This window comes from Ammodytes marinus, assembly GCF_949987685.1.
Source record: "Ammodytes marinus genome assembly, chromosome: 11".
NCBI classification, from domain to species: Eukaryota; Metazoa; Chordata; class Actinopteri; order Uranoscopiformes; family Ammodytidae; genus Ammodytes; species Ammodytes marinus.
In genome coordinates this window covers 13,756,772-13,783,117 of record NC_137215.1, presented here as the reverse complement: position 1 = coordinate 13,783,117, position 26,346 = coordinate 13,756,772, and the positions used below count along the sequence as shown (strand labels likewise).

General features: G+C 43.4%; 1 protein-coding gene across 1 annotated transcript in view; it reads left to right on the top strand.

Annotated features, from left to right (window-relative positions):
* Positions 1-26,346, top strand: part of meis1b (Meis homeobox 1 b) — an 80,554-nt gene that overhangs the window by 18,265 nt on the left and 35,943 nt on the right. Inside the window, exon 8 of the mRNA XM_080036725.1 lies at positions 19,245-19,390. Coding sequence (XP_079892851.1) covers positions 19,245-19,390 — 146 coding nt within the window. The remainder of the gene's footprint in view (positions 1-19,244; positions 19,391-26,346) is intronic.

Here is a 26,346-nt window from a genome sequence, read left to right as displayed (position 1 = left end):
CATATTGTGTGTCAGTCACTTGATAATCCCAGTAAGCTGGTTATTTATCTGTTTGGCACTTTGCTCACTCTCTTTCCCCAAACAGTTTCACCCCACTGTCTTTCCCGCTCTTTCATCTTATCGTATCCTCCCTCTCTTCTCCAGTTTTCCCTTGTCTCCCACCTACTCTTTCGTCTCCCTCTTTCATTTTTGCTCTCAGTCAGTTTCTCTCTCTCTCTCTCTCTCTCTCTCTCTTTGTGAACCCCCATGCTTTTCTCTCTCTCCTCCCCCTTTTCTCTTGCTTGCCACCCACTCGCCCGTAAAAACACTACCTTTTGTTTATCCCTCTTCTTTTCCTCTCTCTCACCTCTCTTTGTTCCTCTTGCTCTCTCTTTCCTCCCCATCTTTTTTCTCTTCTGTTCGCGTCTCAGTTTTTCCTTTGTTTTCATGTTGTCATCTTCTCTCATCTTTCCTCACCTCCTTGCTGACTCTCTTCCTCTCTCTTCCCCCATTATTCTCTCTCTTTTTCTGTATCATGTTTGTCTTTTACACTCTCACTCTCTCTAAATGTTTCCTCTTCCTTCTGATTTGTTCTTCTCGGGTTGACTTTATTCCTTGCTTCTCTCATACCTATATCTTTACTGCTTTTCCTACACTCCCCCCTTTTTTGTACCTCTTTCTTTATTTCTTCCTTCCATTCCTCCATGTTTCATTCTTGTGTATAATCCCCCACCTCTTTCTCTCCTATACCTTTAAAAGATATACTGAAGATTTCACACTGACCTTTCCCTCTGTTCTCTTTCTCTCTCTCTCTCTCTCTCTCTGTGCCAGTGGAGCTGCATGGCTAATGTGCATTGTGCATCTCTCTTTTTTTCTCTCATCTGTACTTTAATTCTCCCCCTTTACTTCCTTTTCCTCAGTCTGCCAAGTCCCCCTCTTACTTTCTTTAATTTCTCCCTGTTTGTCTCTCTATCCTTTGCCCCCTCTTCTCCCTATACTATTTTGTAGCGATAATTGATAACTTGACCATGTATTAGTTTTTTTAAATGAGATATCATTGATGATAACTATTGGGCCTTTCAATCACCAGCAGGTGTTTTGCAGTGATTTTGTTGAATTGAGTGTAAAAATTAGAGCACTTAAATATTTTTTCTTTTGTTTTGTTTTTGCATGCGGTGGTGGACAATGCTCACATGCTGGGCTCTGACAGTTATGGGTGTTTATGCTCTGACCACAATGCCAATGGTATTTTATTTGTTATTTTTTTAGCACCGAATTCCATTGGCAGTCAGAAAAAAAAATAGAGGGGAGGATCACATTTGCTTCACACATGTCATTAAAATCAGTCCTTGGTGTCTCCTCTTTCTCTAAAAGAGCAGACAAAGAAAAAAATCCTCTTATTTCTCTCTCCTCCCTTTCTCCGGGAGGAGATCTTTGTAAACATCCAGCGAGCATCGACACGGAGAGAGCGGCCCTGTGGTTAATTAGTCCCACTCTATTAGCCCAGCTGTTTGCGAGCTAGTTCCTACCAACAGGCCCCTTTGTTTAATACCCAGAAGCCCTCTGGAAGAAGCCTCATTGTAGCTGTTGTTGCCTTGGATCTTGGTGCTTTTTCTGTGAAGAGTAATGCTCGAAGGGCAGAGGAAAAGCCAACAGATCAGATATGCCTGCGATGGGGGGGGGGGGGGGGGGGGATTGGTCCCTCACGGACTTTGTAGGCCTTCTCTTTTTCTCCCAGTATAAAGTACTCCTCTTTGCCTCTGTGAATTTGTAAGGACACCCGTTGGCTTCTCTGAGGGCCTGGCGTGCGAGGGAAACAGAATAACATTCAGGCACCGAGTCGGGCAGCTGCAGCGATGTGGATGCGAGTTGAGCAGACGAGCGCGGGGCAGAGTGTTTGCTCTGTTTTTGAAAGCTACAGGGTTTCCCTCTCTCGCTTGTCAGAAACACCCAGGGAGTGAGGCGATGACTGGCGATATTAGATATGTATCACCAATTACCCAGACCGTTTGTAAGGAGTACAGTGTGCAGCGCCAAGGCAAATAGCTCCCTGTAAGGCTATGTGTTACTGTCTGCATACATTTCTAGTGTCTGAGTAGTGGTCTGAGATTTCTGGTTGTTGGTCTGATATTTAGCTCTGAGGTTTTTTTTGGCTAGTGTGGTCGGGGGAATTCTCAACAAGAAAATGTATGCTGATAGTTACTTTCTGACAGACCTAAACTACAGTATGTGTATGTCAGAGTCTAATACACTGTATGTAAATCATAATAGTTACTTACTGCTGATAATGAGATGCTGTTGTCATTGAACTGCTCCAGTCTGCACATTGAAATTCCTCAATATTTATTGTAAGCAAAGATTAGAGTGAATTCAACTTTGAATAATGTATAAATAGAACCCTGTAGGACTATAAAGGACACAACTAAGCACAGTTAAAGGGTTAAAGTGTCATTTAAATAAAAAAGGCCGGTGATGGCGGAAGAAGGAAACTTTTGTTGCCAGTTCAAGTCCCAGCTGGGATCAACTTGGTGGAGGATGTTGCAGTTATGGATATTACTCTTAAAAACCTTTGGATTGTCAGATTTGCAACCCATCTTCACCCTATTTGTTTTGGATCACTGTAAATAACTTTTGCTGGCGCTGAATCCCAATCGATCAGGCTGGAATGTTCCTCATGTTGCCATCCATCCATCCATCCATCCTCCATCCATCCACTCTCCGACCTCTGTGCACTCCATCAAGGTTAGGCCACAGAGGAGCTGCTGCTTTCATGGACAGGCGTGCCAGCAATCAGCAGCCAGCTCCAAGCTCAACCAATCATTGGGCTTCACGTGGTTGCCTCAAAGTCACAGATTAATTAGTCCGATTGTCCAGTAGACCGGAAGAGAGAGAACTATGAGTGTCTGTGTGATTCCCCTCCCTGAATAGCCTTTATATCCCAATAGCCTGTAGCTGCTCTTGAAACATTTCCCATTGCAATAATGAGTTATTATTTCAAATAATGAAATGTGCTCAAACAAGTCAGTAGGTAAACTGCACTACAATGGAAGACATATAATGTTTATTGGTTACATTGACAACTTTGAGAGTATATTTGACAGTTAAAAAAAATCCTCCATTTGTGCTCATATCAAAATAATACTCTGTGCTTTCTTCTGTATGTGTAGTCTGAACGTTATCTTGAGGACCATACAGTTTGGTAATTGTCTCACTGGTGTCCAGCTTTCCTGGTAATCTGTTTAAATCTCTGGCTCTGTGGGTAAATAAAAGGTATGTGGTTAGTCTTCAGTCTTCCTTACCAGAGGTGTGTGTGTGTGTGTGTGTGTGTGTGTGTGTGTGTGTGTGTGTGCAAGTAAGTACAGTAGCTGGCAGACAAAAACACGGAGTAGGGAAAACTCGGAGTGAATGCTGTGAAACAAACGTTATGCTGTTTGGAGCAGTGTATGTGTATTAATCCTATAGTGTTTGAGGAAAAGAGAAAGAGAGATGGAGCAGTTACTCCTGATGATGGTGGTTAAGTGCTGCTGATGTTGTTGGGCAGGGTCTATTGGGGTGTCTGCACCACTGCTAGCAAACAGCAATATCTTCTTTGACAGTTCAGGAGGTGAAAGAGTTGTGACAGAGCACCCATCATGTAATCATGCGTCACTGTGTTGAATAACAAGAAAAGAATGAAGTTTAATAACTGCAGGGTCACAGGAGAATACGCTTCACTTTGAGTTCACATGCTGTTTATGAAAATCAATATTTGAGATGAAGTACCAGTATAGCGTAGGTAGTCGCGTCTCAAAGCACTTTGAGAGAAAACGTCCCACGGCAACTCAGCGTTTGCCGGTAGGAATGTTTATTCAGCCTCAGCGGGATTTACTGCATCTCAAACATTACTATCTGCGGTTACCTGGGAAAAGTCATGTTTGGCCTTATGGCGTCCAATCACGACCTCCCTCTTCTCAGATTCACTGAGCTCTTTACGACCGCGCTCTATCGCCGTGCTTGACGCATCAACCAACATGTAGCGACTCGCCTCGCAGGAAAATGATAGCCCTCAATGACTTTTTATTGCCTCGTAGGCAATAAACAAACTCAAGAGTGGCCTGAGTTTGCCCCTCTTGAAAAAGGGGAAATTGTATCAGGTTCCCACAGCGAGGGGCCAGTTTGCTTTTAGGATTAAGGCTGGTGTCACTCGGCCACTGGGGTCATGTAGAAAAAAAAGAGTCAGAAATACAAGTAAACAAAGGGACTTCCTCCACCCTCTCCAACCAACTCCTCTCATCCTCTTCTCCTTTCTCCTCTCATGCACCTCTGTTCACACATGAAACTATCTGCTGCTCTGTCAATCAGGTTCACTAAATTGTGTTTTATTGGCTTGAGCGTCTCGCCTGTGAGAGGGTTATAGTAATAAAAGTGTTTGATAAGGTTTCAGAGGTTATTTGACTGTTTGACTTTGGGATCTGACTGCTGTTTGTTGCTGAGCGTGTGCACACATCATCATGTGAGCTTCATGTGTGTACATATTGTCTATATGTCTCTGTCTCTTTCTCTGTTCTCTCTGTTTTGGCTCTCACTACGTCCTTGTTTTTTTTTACTTTCTGCAATAGCATTCAGAGGAATGCTGTGCACATTTCGAAGGTGAATAAAATGTTTCCCTCCGTACCCTCTGTTACTTAATCCCCCCTGCATTCATTCAGTCTGTCTCTCTCCGTCTGTTGGTTACACGTGGGCATGTTTGCATGACCGAAGAAATGCAAAGTCTAGCCAAGACCATTACAATATGTCTTGTGTGCACAATTTACATGAAATACATATTCATTCATAACATGCATGCACAGAAAAATATCCACTCCATCCTTCTCCCCCTGTCTTTCTTATGCCGTCACTGTCTGTGTGTGTTCGCATTGGAACTGTTCTGTTCAGAGTGTTTTAAATGAAAACATCTGCATCATTAATGTGTATTATTTCTGTTGCCTGTGTTGCATTTTATCTTTGTTATTTTAGCCATAAAATAATTCACTTGGATCACACCGCGTTGTTTGCTGCTGCTCCAAGAAAGAGTACCACAGCCGTTTGGGGGAGAAAAAAAGAAAAGAGGTTCTACTATTAATTTGCTTCAGTGAGTGTAAGCAAGCGGGAGGGAAATGTATCTTTAGCTCCCATGTTATAATTGTGGCAGGCTAATGATGTAGACACATTCTCGCTGTCTGTTTACAGGAAGCGCTCTTCTTTAATTTGCAACTGGCGTGAATGCCAAATGCCTATATCTAATTACTGGTGTTTGCTAAAAGATACTATTTACACTCACTTTTAGCCTTATAGTGGTCTCTTGTGTGTCAGGGTGGGGACGATTATGACTAGAAAAGTTGAATGTGTAAACGTGGTAAAGACTCTTAACCACAATTTTATCTCCAGCATTTTTCTTTTTCAGTTCTTTTCCAATATGATTTATACATTCAACATGAAGAGCTTTTGATTTTCAGTGCTTCTAAATTCAAGATATTGTTTGAAAAGTGTCAAGTAAGGACTCCATTCAGGTTTATTTCCGTACAGAACACCATAATTTGCATCATTGTTGTGTAATCATGTTCTGAAAAGAAGATGCCACTTTTGTCAAATTACTGGATATCCCATTTTGGATTGAGGTCATTTGGCTTTGCCTTGCAAATGTAAACAAGTTTAAATGTGGTAATGTGCTTTTCATGCAAATGAAAAGGATAAAAAGTTCACTTGTGAAACGATTTGTGCGTGTGTTTGTGTGGGAGGGTCTTTGTCATAAGAAACGTGTCACAGTGCAGAATGGTGACGTGAACTTTGTCAACAGTTTGCGCTCCTTATTATGTCTCTTTGCAATTCAGCTCCAACTTACCTGGAAACACACACACACACACACACACACACACACACACACACACACACACACACACACACACACACACACACACACACACACACACACACACACACACACACACACACACACACACACACACACACACACACACACACACACACACACACACACACACACACACACACACACACACACACACACACACACACACACACACACGCGCGCGCACACACACACACACACACACACACATCTCTAACAGACAGAAGATGCCCTGGTTCCTAATCATGGCCAGATTCATAGAGAATCACAGGGACTCATCACTGATGTGTCACAACGCATTACATCTGGCTGATAAAACTACCTTAAACTCTCCCTCCTCCTTCTGTCTTTTCTTTTACTCTGGCCGCTGACTGTGCCTCCCTCCCAGGAGGCCTCTGATCAGATAGATGTTAACTTTTCAGGGAAAGCCCTGATAGGCAGCTGGAGAATTCAGACAAACACCTCTGACCGAAGGAGCTTTCTCATTAGCTTTACTACTGTACAGGAAAATACTCCAATCAATCCTTTTTAAGAGTATTGATTTTAGTTGGGTGTGGAAGAGGCGTAAGTGTAGTTTGCACATTCACTTCTGGAGGGAGAATGAGAGAGAAGAGAGAAATGGAATGGAGGAAGGTGGGGGAGAGCAAAGAGACAGGGTATTAGCACTTTGTTAAGCGGAGAAGCATTGTTTGTCCCCTTGGCACACACAAGAACACACACACACACACACACACACACACACACACACACACACACACACACACACGCACACACACGCACACACACACAAACAAACAAACACAAATAAGCAACTCTCTCTCTCTCACACACACACACACCCACACACACACAGAACCAACGTTTATTTAAGCTTTTGATAAAGAGATTAGCCCCATCATCCTACGCTCTTAAGCTAGCCGAGGGGGTCCGTGTTCAGGAAATCCTGGCTTTCCTGACACATGGGCTTATAGGGGAACCTGGCTCAAGCAACACTTATATGATATTAATACAATTCCATAATGTCAGATTAACATGATTTGGTCTTAAAATGGAGGGCACTTCAGATTGGTACGTTTTTCGTGCAGTGTTTGAAAGAGGTGATAGAGAAAAAAGACCGGGAGAAGTGGATAGAAAGTTAGTAATAGAGATAGAAAACGATGGAAAGAGAGGAAGGAGGTGGGGTGGTGGTGCCAGCTGGGCTGTTTTTTTCTTTATTATTAGCCCTATCAAAGTGGTTGGAGTCCAGCTTAAAGCTACAAACAGTGAAGGGCTAATTTTAGCCTCCAAAGAGGATAAGGATAAATAGCTTGCTGCCAGTTTGCCATATGGTCTCCTACCGATTATATTGTGTCAGGAATATTTTTACCCCACCCTTACCCTTACCCCTACACACAAACGTACACACAGACGTACTCACACATCTTTTGTTTCAGCCTGTATTGCGCTAGGAGACGGTTTTATTTTTACATGTGGAAATGATTGAGGGTTACTTTTGCTAAATATTATCACACACAATTCATTATTAAACATATATGTCAAGCCTGTGAGAATGTTTTGCTTTCCCCAAAAAGTCACATAATTAGTTTTAATTTTGTAAAGTTACTTTAGTTATAAGAATAAATAATGATGTCATACTGATACAGTCATGTACGGACAGGAAGTTGTTGCGATTGACATCCTCAAATGGCAGTCTTTTTTTGAATAGTTTTTTTTTTAATCCACTATAGTTTACAGCTGCACGTTAACATTTGGCCTCCTCTGTAATCTCCTCCAACTTGGTTTAAATTCTCACTTGTAAATGTGAGCCCTCTAGAAGAATAAAAATTAATCCTTCTTTCTCGCTCTCCATCAACACACACACGCACACACACACACACACACACACACACACACACACACACACACACACACACACACACACACACACACACACACACACACACACACACACACACACACACACACACACACACACAGACACACACACACAGACACACACACACACACACACAGACACACACACACACTCACATAGCCACTCTCCATTATACTCTCACTCTCTCTCCCTCAAATTGAAATAATTCAATTTATGGACAGAGTTCCAGACCTCCCTGGCTAAGACCATTATGCATGGAGTCCCCCCTCCCACCCTTTTTATAACAAAAGAATGGGTAGAATTTACCAGCCGGCTCTCCAAACGACACCCACACAAAGCCAATTTCATGCCAGGAAAACACCAGCAGAAGCGCCATATTTAGTTTATCATAACCATCCTCCCTTTGGATCATTGACTATGGTACTTACATTTTTGTGTTAGGTTTGTTTTACTAACCTTGATATGACACATGCAACTACCCATTGCATGTAACATTCTAACCTAACTTCTACACAGGTGTTCACACAGTTAAACAGGAACATGCAAACAACATCAGATCCCTTGCATTTGTATCTATTTTCCTGTATATGATATAGTCAAAGTTGATCCCTCTAGACCATTTACAGCCATTTGTGGTCTTCATGTGATGCTGAATATCCTCCTTTTCAAATAGTCTGTTTCAGTTTAGGTGAAAATGAGCTCAAAGCGTTAAGATGTTAAATACTACATTGGAGGTGACTGGTCATGTTTTTTTTAATAGCCCAAGTAATATCGGATGCTGGAGATAAAGGGTGGATCTTATGTGTGTCAACTGGGCCAAAGCTTGACCTGGGACTGACCCAGACCAAACATGCTGCCCCCTGAGGCCCACCACCCCTTGGTCCTTTTGACATGGATACCCGCAATAGGGATTTTACTATTGAGATAAAGACCTTAGAGAGCCTTTCTAAAGGTTTGGGGAGTGAGAAAGAGAGAGAGAGAAGGAGAAAAGGGACGGAGAGATAAAGAATACCTGAAGGTAAACACAAGAGCAACAGGGTGGGCCGGAGGGCAGCGTTGCCGTTTACTTTGTGTGTTTGCAGGGTAACACAAGGCTTGCCACACACACACACACACACACACACACACACACACACACACACACACACACACACACACACACACACACACACACACACACATTTGGATGTAATCCGATCGTCCTCTCTTGCTCCGAGCCAGTGAAACTCTTAGAGATGAGCAGGGACTGGGGGGCTGAGATTGTCACTAGTGATAACCTTTGGAGTAAAGGCCCTATTGGCGGTGTTAAACACACACACACACACACACACACACACACACTGCAAATATATAATGTACACACTAGCTCCGTATAGGCAGTCCCAAGTCTTTGTTCCACTGAGATCCTATTTAGCGGCAGAGAGGTCATACTTTTACAGGAAGTCACCCCCAGAGAGACTGTGTGGCGAGAGCGCCCGGCGTCCATGGGGGGCATATCACTCCTGTCCACATGGGCCCAGGCTCCACAGGAAGTAGGCCTGCTGTAAACCCACTCACTTCCTCTTCCTCTGCCCATGTCCCGAAAGCCTTATCAGGGCTGCGTATGGGGAGGCTGATAGGACTACAAATCCCCCACATCCCCAAAACACCACATCCTGTGCCTATCAGGGACACATTGACAAGGAGGAGGAAGCGGAGATGCAGCACTACTTTAGAGGGAGAGTCTTTAAGGTTAGTTTTAAAATTTCAGCTTGCGAAACAGAGTTGGAAGGAGAATGTAGGAGGGCATCTCATAGTAAAAATGCCACACACTCCAGCTTCACAACAGCCACTACGCCCATAACTCATTTAAAACAAATTTGGTAAAACCTTAAAATGTAAATGCAACAATAAAGTAGGTTGTAGCTTCGATAATGACTTATCCTGTTTTCCTAACCACCCCTGCAGCAACCTGAGCTTGTGGGTGCAGACCGTATTAAACTCCTTCATAGTCCTAAAACCTTCTGTTATTCCAAAAAAAGCTCACTGGAACGTAATGCGCTATTATTAGCCTGTGCCACCGCAGGGTTAGCGTGCCTGTATTATCTAACAACATACTGCAGTTTGGCTGGCGCTGATACGTATGTTAGCATGAGTGGGAAAATCCTCATGCATTAAAATTGTTTATCAGAGGCTGCGCTATTCAGATAGTTACAATGTGGACAAATGCACACCCCGGCTGAGAAAATAAACCGGGAAACTTAATGGAACTACACCCACCAAACATGAAAGCATGATCAAAGACAGAACAAACTGATTGTTGGTGTTGAAGTGATACATTTCAACTTCATTTTTAGTTTTGTTCCTCGGTGGCTTTGATACAGTAGGTTGGTTGAGGTTCAACAAGGTAGTGCTGTATGCTGATGTATTTTCAATAAAATCCCCAAAACATTGGTAGGGCATCCATGAGAGACTCTAGTTTTCTATTGCTGAAAATATTTTTTTTTTACTGATTGTTAGTTGTTAGAATGGGTTGTTAGCACACCAAAAAGTTTAAATAGGATGTTTTAGCTTTGGTTCCCTCTCTTTGTCCCATGTCTACATTGAAGGACTTTTGAACGCCCTTCAGCACATCAGCTGACTTTTGGAAGGGGCCGCGGTGCCATTGTGCTGTTAAGTGCTCTTAGCTTTTGTTATGGTCCTTGTCCTAGCTACCGTCCCTTCCCCCCTTTCCCCCTTCCCCTCCTCTTCCATAGCCCATTTGAGTCTCTCTCTGTCCTCTCTCACCCCATGTGTTTCGCTGTGTGCCGAGTTTGACTGAAGCTTGGTGAGTCGAGGTGTCAAAAGCCATCTGAGAGGCAGGGAAACAATTGAGAGAGTGAGAGTTAAGAGTGAGAAAGCAGCAAAAGAGGCATCTTACCACGTTGTGTGTCCATCCGTGTGTGTGTGTGTGTGTGTGTGTGTGTGTGCGCGCATGTGTTTGTCTGAGGACTCCCCTTCACTGAGGCGAAGAATCTGTGGGCCCCCCTTACAAGTGCTCCCATTTGAACCGAGTCTGGCCTTCTATCTTCAGGTTAGAAAAAAAGAAAACGCCAACACAAAGGCAAGAGGGGAAAAATCAATAGTTACACAGCAAAAGTGCTCAACATTAAAGGGTGAATTCATCGCCCTACACTTTCATCTAAGCTTATACCGTCTGCCTCTTTCTCCCTCATTCTTTCTCTCTCGACCAATCTGGAAGTGGGAATAAAAGGCAGTTGCTGTGTGTGTGTGTGTGTGTTACCGTGTGTGGAGGCGTACTGCAGCTTAATGTCGTGTCGGTGCCCCGCGCTTGAGGCTCTTTCCAGCGTGTCAGGCAGCCTGTGGTGATGACCCTTTACGGGAAAATGGCACAGAGAGAGCAGTCACATTTACACTGACATTTTTGCCATCACCTATGGCTATGTCAACAGGCCTGATCCTTCTTCTCTCTCTCTCTCTCTCTCTCTCTCTCTCTCTCTCTCTCTCTCTCTCTCTCTCTTTTCTCTCTCTATCACAGCCAACAGTGGATGGGCCTCAGCCAAAGCACACAGAAGCACAACAACTCTTTCAAGGCACTATGTTCATTAATATAGTTCTAATGTTCAATGTTTTGTAAAATGGTTAACCATTTTGAACAAAAGAGTCCAATGTAGAAAGCTTAGAAAAGCAGCACAACTGAGTAGCGTAGGTTGACTGATTGATATATAAATTCAGAAAAAATCTGCAAACCAATATAAACATAACTCTTTGTGTATCTGTACAGATGTACAATGTCACCTGCACACATGTAATCAAAAACACGTGGAAAAGCAAGCACAAATGTCCTTTTACATTCAATATGGATACCAACCATGCACTCATCCACCCCAGCAAAATTCACATTGACCTGAACTGGCTATCTGTCTTGTGTTTGTTCTTCTTTTGTTGTTAGTTAAACACAGTCCCTGTCTCTGGCTTTACCGATCTCTTACTCATCAGATCACCACAAATGAAATAATTGCTCCAAACTTTTCTCGGATTCTCACAACAATGAGTCTCCAGTCTGCTTTAATTACGAATAACCCTTGTAAATGACTCAACAGTTACTGTCATTATTGAATCTGTCAGTGCTGATCCGCAAAACTATCATCACTCAAAGGAACTGCCTTTGTTATTGCAAAGCACTGGTTATTTACTGTAATTACCGTAATGGAATTGTCTTTAATTACAGGAACCAATTGCTTATCTCTCCCCTCATTGTTTACCTGTCAATACCGTGGCTGTAGCTATAGAAGGAGTTCTACAGAGATTTATTTATGCTTCATAGTGATATGATCCAAAATGCGTTGGCTGAATTTTTTGAGCAAAGATCTGAAAATAGTGTAGTGTCTCTTTGGCAAAGGCAGGAAGGGAAGTCTAGACTAGTCATATTGTTTTGTCGACAGCGCATTGCATTATCCACAGAATAGTCGAGGGGATTTCTCACTGTCTCTCCTCCTCCTCGGGAATACAAGGGAAGCTAAATAACAGCATTGGTCACAGAGAGAGTTTTGTATGGAAATAACTGCGTGCGTGTTTGTTGGTTTAGAATACTTTGCTAGTCATTATTGGAAAGTTGCCTCGTGGAGGATCCTCAGAAACCGGGTGTGTACGAGTGTGCGTCTGTTTCTGGTGCGGTAAAGGGAGAGAGACGCTTTTGGAAATGTGCCCCTAGTTGGTAATTGTGTTGCGAGGAATTCCTGCATGTTCAGAATATTTGGAGGTGGGAGGGGCCTCCAGAGCCATGCAAAGGGAACCCCCCACTGCCTGCAAACCCCCTGTGTACTCCCCCTCCCCAAGTCTAGAGCTTATGAATGGCCTGAATACAATAAACGCCACTTTTTTCTTTTCCCTCCTCCCTCTTTGCGAGCCCTTCTTTACCTCTCTGAGGATTTCTGGGAATGTGATGTATGTGTGTCTATGTGTGTGTGTGTGTGTGTGTGTATGAAGAGTGCGTGCTTGTGTGTGTGTGTGTGTGTGTGTGTGTGTGTGTGTGTGTGTGTGTGTGTGTGTGTGTGTGTGTGAAGAGTGTGTTAGTGTGTGTTTGAGCTTCGGAGAGAAGAGTAGCGAGAAGGAGAGCACTTTAGTGAATGTACATCAACATGTGTATGCACGCTTTATGTATCATGTTTTGAGTGTGTGTGTGTGTGTGTGTGTGTGTGTGTGTGTGTGTGTGTGTGTGTGTTTGTGTGTGTGTGTGTGTGTGTGTGTGCACGTGTGTCTATGTATGAATTTCTCGCCTGCCAATATGAGATGTGTGTATCCCGTGTGGAACAGGAGAGCAGGTCCCTGAGGCCTGGGCCTTGCCTGGGCAGCCAACCCAGGGTCATGTGAGCTTTCTGGGGTGTGAAACTCTAGGAGTGGCCCATGAGAGATCAGCTCCAGGTCACTCGCACTCACAGTCAAAGACACGCTTTCTCTCTCTCTCGCGTCAAATAGTCCATAGCATAAATGTATCGTCATACATTTCAAAAGACCTGTCTCCATGCCTTCTACCTCTCACCCCATCCACGACCTGTGAAAACCTTGCAAAAACATCTCACAGTATCCTCCGAAAATGTTTAGTCATCTGTGAATGATTCCTGCCACAGGATCCCTCTCCTGACATCTGGCATAAAGCTAATATTCATAACCCCTCATTCCTCGACTCAGCAGTGCACAGTGAAGAAGAAAATGATTAGAAAGCTAAATGTCATTATTCTGGTGCGTTGCGCTAGAAGCGACGGGTCTGACACGATCGCTGTTCGCAGATGACTGACTGGTGAATCCGCGGCTGTTAATTTGCCAGGCAGCAGAAAAATGGCTGACACCTCAGAATGGCACGTGTGGCCGCGCGGAGGGGGCAGGTAGTACCCATGTCTGTCTAACGCACAGAGTGGGTTCATAATCAGATCATAACAGATTAGCCTAGATACTGCTTGATAATGTCAGGCTATGCCTTGAGACATATGTGTTGAGGAATGTTGAAGACACAGACGAGGTAGATGAAGAGACAGAAGAGAGCAAGCATCATTAGTACTCGCTAGTTGAAGTATAAAACTGGTAATATCGAGAATGAGGATGAAGAACAATGTAAATTGAGTTCACCTCAATTTTTAACCACATCTCATTTGTGAAATATTTACTTAGGCCTACTTACTTTACTTTACTGTCTTTTTGATTTTTACATAGAAAGAAATCTTCTTCATATCTACAGTGACTAACATCTTCTATTCCAACCACACACTCTAGCAGACAGAGAAAAAGAGGAGAGAAACGCGATGCAGTAAGAAGTAGTGGAAGGCAGGAATGAAACATGAAGTGGCGGAAAGGCTTAAATAAAAGCCACCGAAGCTGAATGAGCATAGAAGTGTGTGTCTGTTTAGCTAATGCTAACAAAGCTAGTGAAAATGCATGAAGAAGGCTAACCTAGTTTTTGTTTCCTTGCAGTGTGTGTGTGTGTTTGTGTATACAGCGTGTGAGGGGACTGATAAAATATTCTTTCCCTTGGTTGGCCCCGGGGCATTTCAACTGCCCCTGGCTCCTTCCAGTCACTGGCCTGCTCCCTAATTGCCACACACACACACACACACACACACACACACACACACACACACACACACACACACACACACACACACACACACACACACACACACACACACACACACACACACACACACAGAGAGATGCACGACATTCAGAAATCATGTGGCTGGAAAGATACATGCATAAAGAGATAGACACACACACACACACACACACACACATACAGACCAATGCACATCCATGCATGCATGCATTTCTCACACACGAACATACACCCCTACAGTCATGCATTGATTCACCCCCACCCCAACAAATATGTTGTCATGGCCGATCATTTGGCCAGGCGCCGAGTTATACTTGTGGCTTTTCCTCGTGGCGCGACTGGAGCTAGCTAGCATAGCTACCCTATGCTGAACGTGTGCAGCTCGGGGTAACAGGCTGCTGATGCTCTTAATGAGCCTGGCAGCCTGTCTATGGAGAGTGAATTACTGGTTCACTGGCTTACTAGCTGCCCAGCTAGCTTTCTGACTGACTGAGTGAATGGCTGAATGACTGACACGTTTGTTTTACGACTGACCGACTGACTTATTTATTGGCTCACTGACTTGTCGGCTCTATAGATTGACTAGTTTACCGGCTGACGAGACTGGTTGACTGGGTGGACAACAATGGCTGAACAACAAAATACATTTTAGAGAAATTTGCTAGACAGATGTCTCAGCCACTTTACTTTACAAAATAAAGCAATGTTACATGAGCCGCTGATGTGTGTTGCACATTATGCCATTTCCGAGAGATCTTTTTCACTACAGAGCTGACTTGGAGATGAGTCAAGTCCTATGTCACATTCCATCTGCATTTTTACAAGTCTGTGTCTTTTTGCTAAAATAAACCAGGAAATCACCAGGATTGTCTCATTTTTTACCTACAAAATAAAATTTGTTCCATCAGAATATTCTGAAAGATAAGCTAATGTTCAGATCTATACTCCTTCAGAGGGTTATTCATTCGTTCTCTATTTTAGCACATCCACATCCACTTCATCCCTCCTATCCCTGTTATACCCTACTCCTCTCTCTCTCTCTCTCTCTCTCTCTCTCTCTCTCTCTCTCTCACAGACTGAGGTAAGACCATTGACCTTTCCCCAACATGGCTGCCAGACACAGCTTCAACACCTTTCCTGCTTCACCCTTCCTCACTCCTGCTGTCGCTTTCTCTCTCTCTCTCTCTCTCTCTCTCTCTCTATCTCTCTCCCTCTCTCTATTCTCTCCTCTCACCTCTGATTCTTCCCTTGCATGCTGGGGTTCAAAGAAAATGCAGAAATTAGCCCCAGACTTGGCAGAGGTGATTAGTATTAAATTGCAGTGAACATGTAAATGCCAATACAATTGACGTCCCTCTCCAGTCCCAGTCCCACTCCTTCCCTTTCCCCCTCCAGGTTGACCACATAGGTCAGACTTACTTAGAAGTATTGAGAAGGGAGAGGAAAGAAAGGAGGATTTGGAGGGGTTAGTGTTTCCCTCTCTGGCTTAAGGCTTGGGTTATGGATGACAAAAACGGTAAAACCTTGTCTAAAATCTGTAAAATAATCAATTAATCAATTATATATCTGTTTCATATTCTGATTAATTTTTCATTTTTTTGTAAAAGATCATGTGTATGATGTTTGACATGAACACAAGTTGTGTTTCTGTGCTCTTTTGGCATGGTTCAATCATGTGAGATAGATATGACATGGGCATAATGTAACACGTTTTGGTGTGTTGATTAATTATTGATTAGCAAGAGGTCTTTGGGGTGATTTTATATTCTGTTGGGTCATGATTAAGGGTCTTAAAGACTATAGTTGCTGCATTTAAATGATCATACATCAATAGATACAGTGTAGTACTGTCAAATATGTCTGATATAGTGCAGTTTGACATTTTACTACTTGGGGCAGTGGCAGCCCTAAAAGTTATTTAGCAAGGCTTGGGACCAGGAGGTGGATGGTTTGATTATCGTTCTGGAAAGGGCACCTACAATAGAAAGCTCTCAATGGTCCCTGGTAAATAAATAATTAAAACATATACAGTAGTATATAATGAATACAATATTAGGAATAAGCCTTGTGATCAAAGAGGGTTCAGTTAAGCTAGGATTGTGTGATAAAACAGAAAAATAAATAGTAAGCAACACTACTTTGATCACAAAGTTTTCCGTCAGAGTATCCACACTTTAAGAACATATTCTGAGCTTTCTTCCCGTATGGGCTTTTCGACCATCTATTATTTCCCGTTTTCGCTTTCCCCCCGTCACCACATGCTTCTCACGATTTCTCACCTCTTCCCGGGCCTGCCTGTTCACCCTCTCTCTCTCTCTCTCTCTCTCTCTCTCTCTCTCTCTCTCTCTCTCTCTCTCTCTCTCTCTCTGTAGCTCACTCTCTAACTCGCTCACTCACTCACTCGTGCTCTGAGCTGGTACTCCGGCCGTTTGCTTCTGTTTTCTCAACTCGCATGGGACAAGCCCCTAGGTTTGTTATTGTAGGCTTTGCTGAACATGAGCCGGTCTTTACAACGGATTGAAAGCATTTGCTTCCAATGAAAATCTGGTCTTAGATTACAGGACCTCGGCTCGGCTCAAACCTTTTTTCCAGCAGGCAGGGAGGAAAAGAGAAAGGGAGAGACGGAGGGGTGGGTGTATTTTAGCCCTGAAACAGTAGGCAGAAATAACTCACTTGTTAAGCTCAGGCTGCGTTTGTCCTGGGCTAATGATGTAACCGAAGCCAACAATGTGAGTGTGTTTTTAGACAGAGAGAGAGGTCTAGAAGCTGGGTGTGAAGGCTACATTGTCTGAGTGTGTGTGGGAGTCTGTATGAAATGTTGGTTGTTGGTCGGTTAATACATTAATGGTTTTGCAAATCGACAACTGTAATTTATACACTTTTAAAGTTATTTATCCAGGAGAAATTCAAATATTCCTTGCCGTCAGATGTAAAAGTGTGTGTTTTTGCTCTGTTTTACATCCTTGAAAACAGAATATTGTTAGAATTTGGACAGTTTGTGTGATTAAAATGAATTGACAAATTCACATTAACATCTCAAGCACTATTTATTTTCTTTCATGTAACTTGCAGTAGTTACTGACTTGCTCAAAGGTACTTCAACCTGCCAAGTGGCTATTGTCTGAATACAACTATTGACCTTATGTTGGTGTTACAGTAGCCCAACCCTACCACCTGCTAAACATGCACGTGTGCAATATTAATGTGCAGTGGGTGGCGTTTGCATCAGTAACACACCATCTATGAAAAGCAAGCCTCTTTTCGTTATCCCTCCCCCACCCTCCCTATAGCGTCACCTCCACTTCCACACAAGGTTCATTAGAAAGCCTTTAATATGTGTGCATATGTATCTCCTTCTGCCAGAACAGTCGGAGAGAGTGTGAGAGGCAGAGAGAGTGAAAGCTAGCCAAGAGAAGTGTTGTTTCGTATGGATCGTTGAGAGCCTCTCTCTCCTAATGGTGTATATAATTCAGGTGCCCTCCAGGCATGCTTTCAGGAATTCTTTTGCCTGAGGTAATGGGGAGCAAAGGCCTGGGTTTTAGGCCCTTGATTATTCCATTGATGTGGCAGGCTGGAAAAAAGTCATCTCCAACCGGATTAGCGCCAACATCCCCATTAATTATCGATGAATCGGGGGCTTAGGGTTTAGCTAGGTGCTGGGTGTCGCCCTCTGCATGTTAGCGAAGTGCGGGCCCGCTCCAATGCAGTTATCTACTCCCGCTGCAGTGAATAGACCTAGAAGCTTTAGAAGTGTTTTGTGTGTAATCAATAAATAACTGGATCCTATTCCATGCACTGCTTCGGCGTTTTTCTATTTCTTTTCCTTTCCTTCCCCTCACTTCCAGTCGAGATGCGGGACAAAAGTCAGTTATCAGCTGCTGGAATTTCCTGCAGTGAGGGTGCCACTTGTTTACCTCGCCTCATGTTTCTTTTATGATTATCGTCTTCATTGAGGGTGGCTCGCATTTCTTGAATAATGATAATAACAATTAGGCTTTTCATAGCCACAGATGGGAAGAGCCTCATTCTCTGCACTGGAGCTGTATAGAATGCGTACAGTAATTGGGTAGGTTTGAATATGTGCAGTGTATGTGTGTATGTTTGTGTGTGTCTGTGTGGGTTCCTGTTGTTGAGTCTGTATGCAGAGAAAAGGCCCACAGTGCGCCTTCTTTTCACTTTTCCTCTCAGTGCTCAAATACTCTAAGCTGCCTCAGTGTTCCCCTTAGGTGAGGTTAACTGGCCTTAATAGAGTCTTATCGAAGCCCTACAGGTTGCTGTAAGCAGCCATGACGCCATTGTTATGAAAAGCAGCTAGCTTTGTTAGTGCTGTTTGTGCCTCAGATTTCCTTTTTTTCCTTCTATTTTCCTTTTATATTCTGGCTTCCCCCTCCTCGCAACCTTCCCTTTTGTAGTGCCGTGTTACTTTTTCCACCTCAGGTAAAATGGCAGAATGCGCCGGGGCGACGCTTCAATAACTATTTTCCCCTCAGGATAATAAAGACTAAATCTCTGTCATTTTCAATTCTGCGCAGGCTTGGATGGGAGAGTGGGGAAATGCGACCTTACAAGTCCTTTGTGCTCCCCTTCTCCCTCTCTTTTCTGCTAGAAAGATGCGAGCGCTTGCTGTGTTTTCAAGTGATGGAGGGGGGGGGGGGGGTTGTGAGAAAAATGAAAGGCAGGGTTATTTATAAATGTATTAAAAATGAATGCATTTATGAGGTGCTGTTTTCCAGCCATTCTCTGCTTGCCATTGTTGTGTCTCTATAGCCCTCCGTCTATGCATACAAAGCCCTCCAGAATTCCTTCAAAATCGTATTTATTCCTTTTTAATGCTGAGGCGCAGCGAATGCAGGAAGTAAACAAACCGTTTGTCTGATCTCCGCTGTCTCTTCCTGTTTCTCGTCATGTGACAGGTGATGGTCTGGACAACAGCGTGGCTTCACCGAGCACAGGGGATGATGATGACCCGGATAAAGAAAAGAAACGCAACAAAAAGAGAGGCATCTTCCCTAAGGTGGCCACCAACATCATGAGAGCATGGCTCTTCCAGCACCTAACAGTGAGTTCAATTAAACAGCAAATTTGCTCTCAGTCACTGTCAGCTTTACATCACATACACAATGAACTTCACTTGAAAACCATAGGCTGCAGCTCTGCTCTGGTCTTATTCAACACAAATACACACACAAAGGAACACATTTACTGTATGCACCCACCATCAGAGACTGACACACTGACTGATGCTCACATACACAACACCAGAGTCCCCTTCTCCTCAACAATGTCTCCTGGTTGGTATGGTAAACACTTCAAAGACACAGGCCTGTGTAATCTGCTGGCGATCTCGGCAGCCTGCGCACTAGCTCGTCATCTGCTGAAACTGAATAAGGTTGAAGCTGAAGGAGAGACGCCCCTGGCCATAACTGCAGATAGGCTACATAGATGAACCCTATTAAGAACAAATCTGTCATTATTTAACAGATGCCTGGGATGCTGCGAGGGCCTGTGGTTTGGCTTTATTGCTACTCAATTATAGCAGGGAATACCAATGCCGTTAGCGGCAGCTGACAGCATCACAAATTGTTTAAGGGGGAATAGTGTGGGAAGAAATGTATTTTGACAGTGAAACATACCAACAAGCAAACAGCAAATACAATGTAGTACCATTTAACACAGGTTTCTACCATTTCAAACATGATCAATTCACCACAGCCATAGTCAGTGTTGCAGACATCTTTCAATATTCACCAAAGGAAATAACAGGATAAACACTTCCTTAACTTCCGATGTGTCATTCTGTAGTTTATAGGAACTCTTATAAGGTCATAGCAAACTCCTCTGTATTATCTGCACCAGTGGCCCAATTAAGAAGTATTTTGTGCCCTTGTTCAGCTTAATGTTGGACTCAGAGTGGCAATATTATCTTCAGTTAGTCACGCAAGTTAGTTTGGAAACTTGTTATTCAAAGATCAATACTTGAAACACTGAGAATGAAAACAAAATGTCAATTCATGTTTCAAAACCATCTTGAGCCAGCCTGTGCATCACACATATTCAGTGTGTGTCAGGAGTTTGTGGAGACCACGATACAGTTTGGCTGAGTGGGCGTTGGTTTGCCACAAGCCAACTGGGAGGATACTGAAGAAAGTCATTTTGTTGTTGGGATTATAGATAGTAAAGTCGATAATGTCGATGGTATGCAATGTACCATGTCTTCTTCTGTTTCTAATGTTTTAATTGCAAACGAGAGGCATAGATACAAAAGTGTATATATGTACATAGAATATGTACACACACATTTCATAGGGCTCCTTTTTGTTTCTTTTTCCACCTGACCCTCACAAACCACACACACACACACACACACACACACACACACACACACACACACACACACACACACACACACACACACACACACACACACACACACACACACACACACACACACACACACACACACACACAAACAAACACACAAACACGCATACAGAAACACACCTACTGTGTAATATTACACCCTGCGTTGGGCTTATGGGAGGCTTGTGCTCTGTTAGATCTCAAACAGTGGGAAGGATATAAGTGAGTGTCAAGGGAAAGAGGGAGAAGTGAAGGAGAAGAGGTGGAGAAAGCAAGTAGGAGAAGAGGTGGATAAGGAGGATCCATCAACCTCTACCTTCTCCAAAGAGGAAGTAAAACATGCACTCAACGGCACATAGAACACATCGCTTTATGGCACAAAACAAGAATAATCTGAACTGTTCTCACAGTTCAAATAGAGCTACAACGTTCAGAACTGGGAAGTAATATAAAAGATTGACGGAAACATCACTTCCAATATATTTATCTTTTTCAGTTAAGCCAAATAGAAATGAAACCCGCACAGCGAGGGGCTAACATCTTATTGGTTTATGGCAAATGTGGTCTTAGTTTTAGGAAACACTGGCATTAACAATGCCACTGGTGTCAGATAAATACTTGCAGTGGTCTCATTTGTTTACACTAATCATGCTTCAGTGTCACTATTAATTCAATCAACCATATGTCCGTGTTTATAAATGCTACACATAGAGCCTCGAATGGAAAACACATTTACAGTATCTCTTACACTGGCAGTAGGTCTCTCATAAACACCGACAGCTGATCCAGGCTCATGCACAGCATCATCATCTGGCCTGCCTTTGTTTCACAGAAGGAGGGACGATGTGGGTCTGGTCTCTTAGAGATAGCCACATTGCCAATTAGGCACACACAGATGCATGCATGCAAACACGTATGCACACACATATTCGTGGCAGGGAAATGTAGCCCTAAACAAACCTAAAACATGCAGTCAGTCTTCTGTTATACTAAATATGCAGATATTTGAAAATAGAGAGACAATGGGACCAAATAGAGGAGAATATAGAGGTGTAGAAAATAGGGTAGAACTTTGAATACCCACCTTGGTATGTTTTTCTGTTATTCGCCCGCACACTTGGACCCTCAGGGGAGTACCCATTGTACCGAAGCAGAAGGGGAAGGTGGGTGGCAATCTGAGGCTGCAAGTGCACCAGCAGGATAGGTGGTAGGTGGCATACATATGCTTGTTTTGAAGGCATTTCTCAATCTGCTCACTTATCCATCAAAGATGCTAATTTCCACTCTCTTGATCTAATGGGAAAAAATTAAGATTTAAAGCAGAGAGTGCCATATTTGTTATTAGCATGGACTCCAAAAGAAAACAGTACAGGCTGCAATACAGTAGTCTGCTGTTAATTTCCTTGCAAAAGCTGCAGTGTTTGGGAGCTATGAGTTACCCCCTATGAAGGGTGTCAATGTAAAAATCAAGAAGTAAAAGGTAATGTGTTTATATCTGTTGTGTGATGGGTAGTGTGACAGATAGAGCAGTGGTATTAAATCTGTGATGATGACGACAGTCGCGGCTCCCTGAGTTCTCTCCAACACCCAATGAGCTCATATGTTGTCAACAGCGCTTGTGGGACAAGTTCATCGGAAGAATTTGGCTGACGTGACTTGGAGCGACTACAAAACATTAGCGTCCACCGCCTTGCACCAATGGCCGGACCACGAACCACTGCAGCTCGCTGCCAGCTTGACATGAAGCTGCAAACTTGGTGGGGGACCAAAATAAAGGAGAAGGGAGGGCTTTTCCACTTGTGTCCTCATCTCATTATGATGTTTGCTTTCCACTGGCATTATTAATTAAACACAAGTTGTGAGTACAAACAGTCATTTGGTTCTACAAACAAGACTTACAAGAAAAACATTTGACAAGAAAAATCTGCTAAAATTTTTATTTCCACTTGACAAACACACCTTTATATCTGCTTAACACCATTAAGGATGTGTGTAAAAATAAATAGGAATACTAATTTAATTTGTGGCTTAAATTCTAAATTGACCGCATAACTGGCTGAGCTTCCTCGTTGCTTTATGTTAGAACCAAAGAGACAAGCCTTGAGATGAAGAAGCACGCAGTCTCTTATCCGTTTATTATGCTGTTGAAATCCACCTACCCCCCCCCCCAGCCACCACACACACACACACACACACACACACACACACACACACACACACACACACACACACACACACACACACACGCACACACACACGCACACGCACACGCACAGCCTGCACCCTCCCTGCTCACGAATGGTATTTTCTTGTTTAATTTAACAAGGAATGAGTAGTAAATGAAAGCTTAGGCCTTAAATCCCTAACGTGGCCTGTGCTCTGCTCTACACTCCCCGATGAAAAGGCAATTTGTGAAATTATGTGATAGAGTAATTAGATGGAATTCACCCCCATTTCCCCACTTCACACACCACCCTTATCCCAGTTTAGATTTTAGCCTTGCTAAACCAAAGTGTGTGTGTTTCTGTGTGTGTGTGTGGGTGTAGAAAGGAAGGGCTGAGGGGGGAAGGAGAGGGTTGGCATTCCGAGTGTTAGCATCGGTATATTAGCGTGGCAGACTGGAACACACACACTCTCATACACATTATCACTAACACTCTCTGGTTCTGGCTCTCCTCCCCTCCTATTTGTACACAGACTCAGTGTAACGAGGGGCAGCCGTGATCGCAGCTCATAAAAGAAGCCAACCCGCAAACCCTCCAACGAGCTGCTTTTTTCACCCTCCTCCTTTTCCCCCTTAGAATGTGTAAAATGCACAGAGAAATAGGGAGTATAAAAAAATCCAACTGGAAGGCATAATCTCCCGTTAATACAATTAGAGTATAATTTATCCGTTCGTGTACGCAGATGTAGCCAAGCTGAGGGAACGCTGTTAACTGAACTGCTGGAAATGTTTTTTCTTCTTCTTCAAAACAGCGGTGTGCAGCAGGGTTTTGAACAGAAACAGGTGTGAAAAGCAATATAATTCATTTCTGCACCGGCAGAGGAGGCCAGGAGCCTTGCTGGTAGTGGGCCCTGGGTGCTGTAGGAATCCAGACTGGGCGTGCATGGTGGGAGAGGGGTGAGAGGAGGTGATGGATGGATGGATGGATGGATGGATGGATGGAAAGAGAGGTTTTCTTTTCATTGGAGGAGGGTTTCTGTGATTTTGGGAACAAATTATTGATGCTTCGAGGAAGAAAATAAGCTTCAGAAACCGTTCTAAAAGTTAAGTCAAGTGTTCTTGGATGGCCATCAAGGGAACATTTAGTTGTATCTGTCCCTGAAAAAGACGTTTATAATCATCATGAAAACGCTACGGATTGGTACTGCAGCGTGGTGTAAACCGAAAACGTATCAGTTCCTGAACTTCTCAGCTATAAGGGAACACAAACCAGATATGTAAAGCTTCCAAACAACTGAAGGAAAGGGGGAGAAAAAAAGGCCAGAGTTCACCATTGCCTCAGATGCCATTAGTCTTTGGCTGTTTATTGCTGGAGCCTGGACATGTCAGCACCCTAGTCAACCGCAGCAACCCTGACCTGCTACAGCTACTGAGGCCTGGTAAAGTCTTATCCTACTGGTCCAACCAAATTTTGTACAACATACTTGTCTCTGGTCTTCAGTCTTTTTTTTCTCTGAAGCTTACTTTTGGCCTTTTCACCTTTATTACCAAGGACGGCAAAGATTGAGTGCTTGAACTGAATCCAGAACGCAGTGACATTACGTTGTGCCATGTATCCACTGAGCAAATTACATTCCTCTTGAAACAATAATTTCAATTGAGCGGCCAAGCCGCCAGGACGCCTCCTTTATGACTTTGAAGAGACATCAGGAGGCAAGCTTAATAGGAAAACATCTGCACAATACTTTTTTATGTGTTTTAATTAATTTATTCCTGAGCGACAACAAAGGCACGATGTCCGTCCTGATACTGTAAAGCAGTACGGTGGCCTATGTGGCCTGGTGTCTCCGATTAAGCCTTAATTCAATCTTAGTAGCAGAATCATAGGCGCCACCGCATTACGATTTTCAAAGAGGTTCTAAGAGACGACAGACAGACAGACGGACAGATCTGCCAAGGGCCTGGCGTGACAGTGCGGATGAGACAGAGAAAACAAGAGAACAAGTTATTCTCAGCGTTTTGATTCGGTTTCAGTTGATCTCTGGGCATGGATTTGGCTTTAGGCCGTGTGTTTGTGTCTGTGTCTGTGTCTGTGTGTGTGTCTGTCTTTGAAGGCCAGTGTTTTGTGTAAATGTGCGTGTGATTGCTTCTGTAGATATACTGCCGGACTGTGTGACATGCAAGGGTTTGTAGCGAGGGCATTTGGAAAAGCAAGGACCCCGTCCGAACCAATGGCAGAAGTAGTCGGTGTCAAAGAGGAGGCAGCTGAGTCAACCTGCCTACCCCCACAACACACACGCACGCACACAAACACACACACACACACACACACACACACACACACACACACACACACACACACACACACACACACACACACACACACACACACACACAAACAGACACACACACACACACACACACACACACACACACACACACACACACACACACACACACACACACACACACACACACACACACACACACACACACACACACTCTCTCATACTGTGCCCCAACCCCCACATTACCCCACACCTTGTAATGAAAACATCATCAATTATCCCTCTTGACAGGCCCCAGGGACTAAATGCAGACAGCTCTCTTTGGGGGCTTCTCTTTGTGGATTGACCCTTCACAGATACACAGACTTGCTTCTCACACACTTACAACCATTTCATGAGGACGTGCATGTTTTTTTTAGAGTATGAGTATCAAAAGCTGATAGGCAGAAGATCTTTCTTTTTCCAGGAGGGTAGATAGTGCTCTGTGAGTTGATAGTAGATAGTTAGACTTGTTGATATGGTGGAGGTGTAGGGGGCAGGGGGTGTGTCTGTATGTGTGAATATGTATATGTTTGGAGGGGGTAATGGTCTGGCCCGGGCATTGGGAAACATTCAGTCCTGACACAGGCTCCTGAAAGGCCATCTGTTTCATGATTGATGGATGGAATAGAATGATGGATGGACGAGTAGATGAAAAGATGGATAGAGGGATACAGTAAATGGGTAGAAAGACAACGGACACATGGCAGATGTTCAATGTTTGAAGGATATATATTGTTTTGCAGAAATATCGAAGGGACTTTGAGGTTTTTCTTGTCAACATGACATTGGTCCATCATGTGCTGAGATTCATTCTTCCTTATTGTTGTCCTTCTTTTGTGATTTATTTTTGTTATTTGATATCAGTGTGTTAGAGTGTTCCTTTCATTGGTACAGATGGAGTTTATGAACCCCATTTTAGACCTGCCAACCCACCTTAATACATTTCATAAGTTGGGTTTTCTAAGTAGATAAAAAACAAATTCAAAAAAGAATACATAAGGTCAGATTTTTTAAAGTCCCTTTACATTTCTGTCAACCTTTATTTAATCTTTTTTCTTAGCACTTTTTCTTCTCTGCTTCTTGTATCGTTTTACCCCTCCATTTAAAAGCCCTCAAGGGCAGTTAAGTTTTAATTCATGTCACCTTTGAACTTTTCCAAAA